The sequence below is a fragment of the Nicotiana tabacum genome, chromosome 3 (genome assembly GCF_000715075.1).
Source record: "Nicotiana tabacum cultivar K326 chromosome 3, ASM71507v2, whole genome shotgun sequence".
NCBI classification, from domain to species: domain Eukaryota; kingdom Viridiplantae; phylum Streptophyta; class Magnoliopsida; order Solanales; family Solanaceae; genus Nicotiana; species Nicotiana tabacum.
In genome coordinates, this window is record NC_134082.1 from 203,484,546 (window position 1) to 203,487,749 (window position 3,204).

Consider the following 3,204-nt stretch of genomic DNA (forward strand, 5'->3'; position numbering starts at 1 on the left):
ATATAACAAACTGGTGTTATACATTACTTATTTTAAGATTTTTAAAATTTTACGTTATATATTGCATTTCGTCAACCATTATAATTCCTCTTGTAATGGTAGGAACATTTTTAATCGATCGTGCATGCCAGGAATCTTGACCATCTATTGGCAAATATATATTGAGTTGAAATAGTAGTGATTACGACTATTTGACTACTGTTGTGCTAAAAAAAATTTGCTCGGAAATAATTAGCTGCTAACATATATATACCCCCTTTTTATGAAACGAGAGAGTTGAAACATAACTCAGTTATATATATCGTTACGTATATAATTGCTCATGGACATTGATAATCTATATAAAGAGAAACAATTCCCCTATATATGATTCTCTGTAATGGTTTCATCACAATAATGACCACTTCCTTTGAACTAAATATGAGTGGGCTTCATGTACAGTACTCATTAGAATTTCTCCCTTTGTCTTTTCCTCCCCATTTATCAAAGCCTGGATTCGTCTGTATTCTAATTCATTAGCTCATTCACCTACATTTAAATATTGGACTTGGACCACAGAGAATTAAGAGACAAGCATCATCAATTTTTGTAATTAAACCATATCCATCTTTATTTTGGATATTCATCAAAATAATCACGTTAAGTACAAATCATCATACACAATATCAGATCTATTTTCCCTTCTTCAAATGACATAGTAGAAATAACAAAATCTGACTAGTTAATTCCATTAGCACCACTATTTAATTTCTCAGAAAATAAAACCTCCATTATATAAGTTGACTGCATAATCAGTTGAGTAAGAATAATTAGCAGTAGTAGGTTCATTTTGGATGGCCACCTTGCATTTGTCATCTACATCTAAGTTCCATAATCCTCCCCATAATCCATCCATCGGAATAGTGTCCGTCCATGCATACGATATGTCTGAAGAAGTCATCACTGGTGCCAAGTCCACAATCGGATCCATACTCTGATGATAATTTGTGAACGTTACCGCGTCTTGGTATTCGTTATCAATTTTTTCATCGCTCTTTTGCATGATGACTTCTTCTGCTTTAGGTGACAACTTGTTAGCTATGGTGCAATTTTGTTGCTGTTGGTTTCTTTGCCTTTGAATTTTTTTCTTGCTGTCTTGTTTTGCAGAAGCTTTTTGTTTCTTTTTGAAATGTGTCCTCCAGTAATTTTTTATTTCATTGTTTGTCCTTCCTGGCAAGTAACGTGCTATAGTTGACCATCTACACATTAGAATAGCAAGTAAATAATCAAGAGCGATAAATTAAAGACCAATTTAAAGAAGGAATGACCTAGAAATTGAGAGGGAAGAATTTACTTGTTGCCCCACAAGGCATGCAATTCAATAATAATGCCTTCCTCCTGAGGTGTTATGTGACCTCTTTTAAGTCCAGGCCTCAAGTAGTTCACCCACCTTAGCCTGCAACTCTTCCCAGTCCTATTCAATCCTGCTTCAACAACAACTAAATTTTCAAAATAAATATTTAAAAAACTTAAAACCAAATCCTAAATTCTGAGACGGATTCAATATTTATACTAAATAGATTCAAGATTCCGAGTTCCTTCGTAACTATGGATTCAAAACTTGATATTATTCTACTTTTCAAATATATATCATTGGCCTATGCCCTGAAAATAATGAGTTCAGTCGAACTTGCTCTTAGCGCTAGCTCTAAGTTTGTCTCTACATAGCCAGAGGTAAAATCTTGAAGAAAAAAGAAAGAAAAACATTTTGCTAGAAACAACATCTCAAAAGATAAAGAAGTATCATTAATTTCTTGCGTACGCCTCATAATTTATGCTTAATTCATACCTGCACAACGAGATACAGAACTCCATCTTCCCTCACCATGCAAGTTAACGTACTCAGAGAGCAGCTTATCCTCTTCAGGAGTCCATGGTCCTTTCCTCCATCCTTGTTGATCTGAGTTTGCTCCCCAACCCATCATTCCAACCATGGTTTGTTTAATGAATATAATTGCTGAGTACCTTTCACTAAATCTTCTTGATTACTAAGTAAATATGTTGTCTCCTTTTTGTATGACAGAATTTATCATAGGCTCGTCTACCATATATATACCCTCAGGCCTCATCACCTTGTAACGTCCTTTTTAATGCATTAATCTGATCTCACTAACGTTAAAGTAACTCAGTTTCTGCTTCTTTATTACGAAATCATTCCTTCCCACCTCATAATATCTGCCATGTGTTATCCTATGTTGCACCCGACTTGATCCTTAACCAATTACTATAAACCAAGTGTGCCTTGGAAATCTTATTAGGAACCATATACCAACAAAGGTAAAGACAAATATTCCTTAACAAATATTTAGATTTAGCACTAGCAATTCCGTAACAGAATTTAAACGCATGCTTAATCATATGGTTAATCAAGAGATTTAACGTACATTTACTGATAGTGTAAAAAATACGTTTTAACATGTTGTAATAGGTCATTTAATTTGCTTTCATTTTCAGGTTACTAATCATACTTATTATAGATGATTATTTATAGTTATTTTTTCGATGACCTGATTGTTAAAAAAATAAAATCTTTGTGACCTCATAAAAATTAAACTCTTAATCATGAAATAATGACGTCGGATTAAGCCGTGAAAATTTTGAACTTAGTGCTTGGTTGTTGGCATGTCCCCTTGAAAATGGCTTATTGACCAATGTTTATGTAACAGATGTTGATGTGCGTAAGCCTCGGCCGTATACTTTAAACATAATTAAGTACTAATAGCTCTAGCTTAATATTTTAAGCAGAAGAGATCGAAGCTTCTGGGGATTCCGATTAGGGATAATGGCGCATTAGAATATATGAAAAGGGACGCGCTAATGAGTCATAGGATGGACACGTGGTCAACCTTCGCAGTCGAGTAGCATTTCTAGTAATTTAGGACATTGTTTAATTGGCTCTAAGTCATTAGTTTAAGTAAATAATGCCATATATAGGTAATGATGTGTATTATGGCACTAATTAATAACCTATGCTTTTGTAAAAGATTACGATCCAGCGATTATCTGAAGATATCATGTTGGATTTTAAGAGGAAAAAGTTTGACTCGACAGTGATATTATGAAAGCTGAAAAGTTGTTGGTCTTCAGTTTTCTCCTCTCCTTTTCGGAGTTCCCCTTCAAAGGCAACTGTTAAGAAACAGAATTTTATACTTACCCCTTACGCGA

General features: G+C 34.1%; 1 protein-coding gene across 1 annotated transcript; it reads right to left on the bottom strand.

Moving 5' to 3' along the window:
• Positions 1-601: 601 nt before the first annotated feature.
• LOC107822503 (uncharacterized) lies at positions 602-2,289 on the bottom strand. Its single transcript, XM_016649058.2, has 3 exons — positions 1,829-2,289; positions 1,334-1,463; positions 602-1,238 (listed from the first exon to the last, which is right to left on the bottom strand). The coding sequence occupies exons 1-3, from the start codon at positions 1,971-1,973 to the stop codon at positions 752-754; spliced, it is 762 nt and encodes a 253-aa protein (XP_016504544.1). The 5' UTR covers positions 1,974-2,289; the 3' UTR covers positions 602-751.
• Positions 2,290-3,204: the final 915 nt, after the last annotated feature.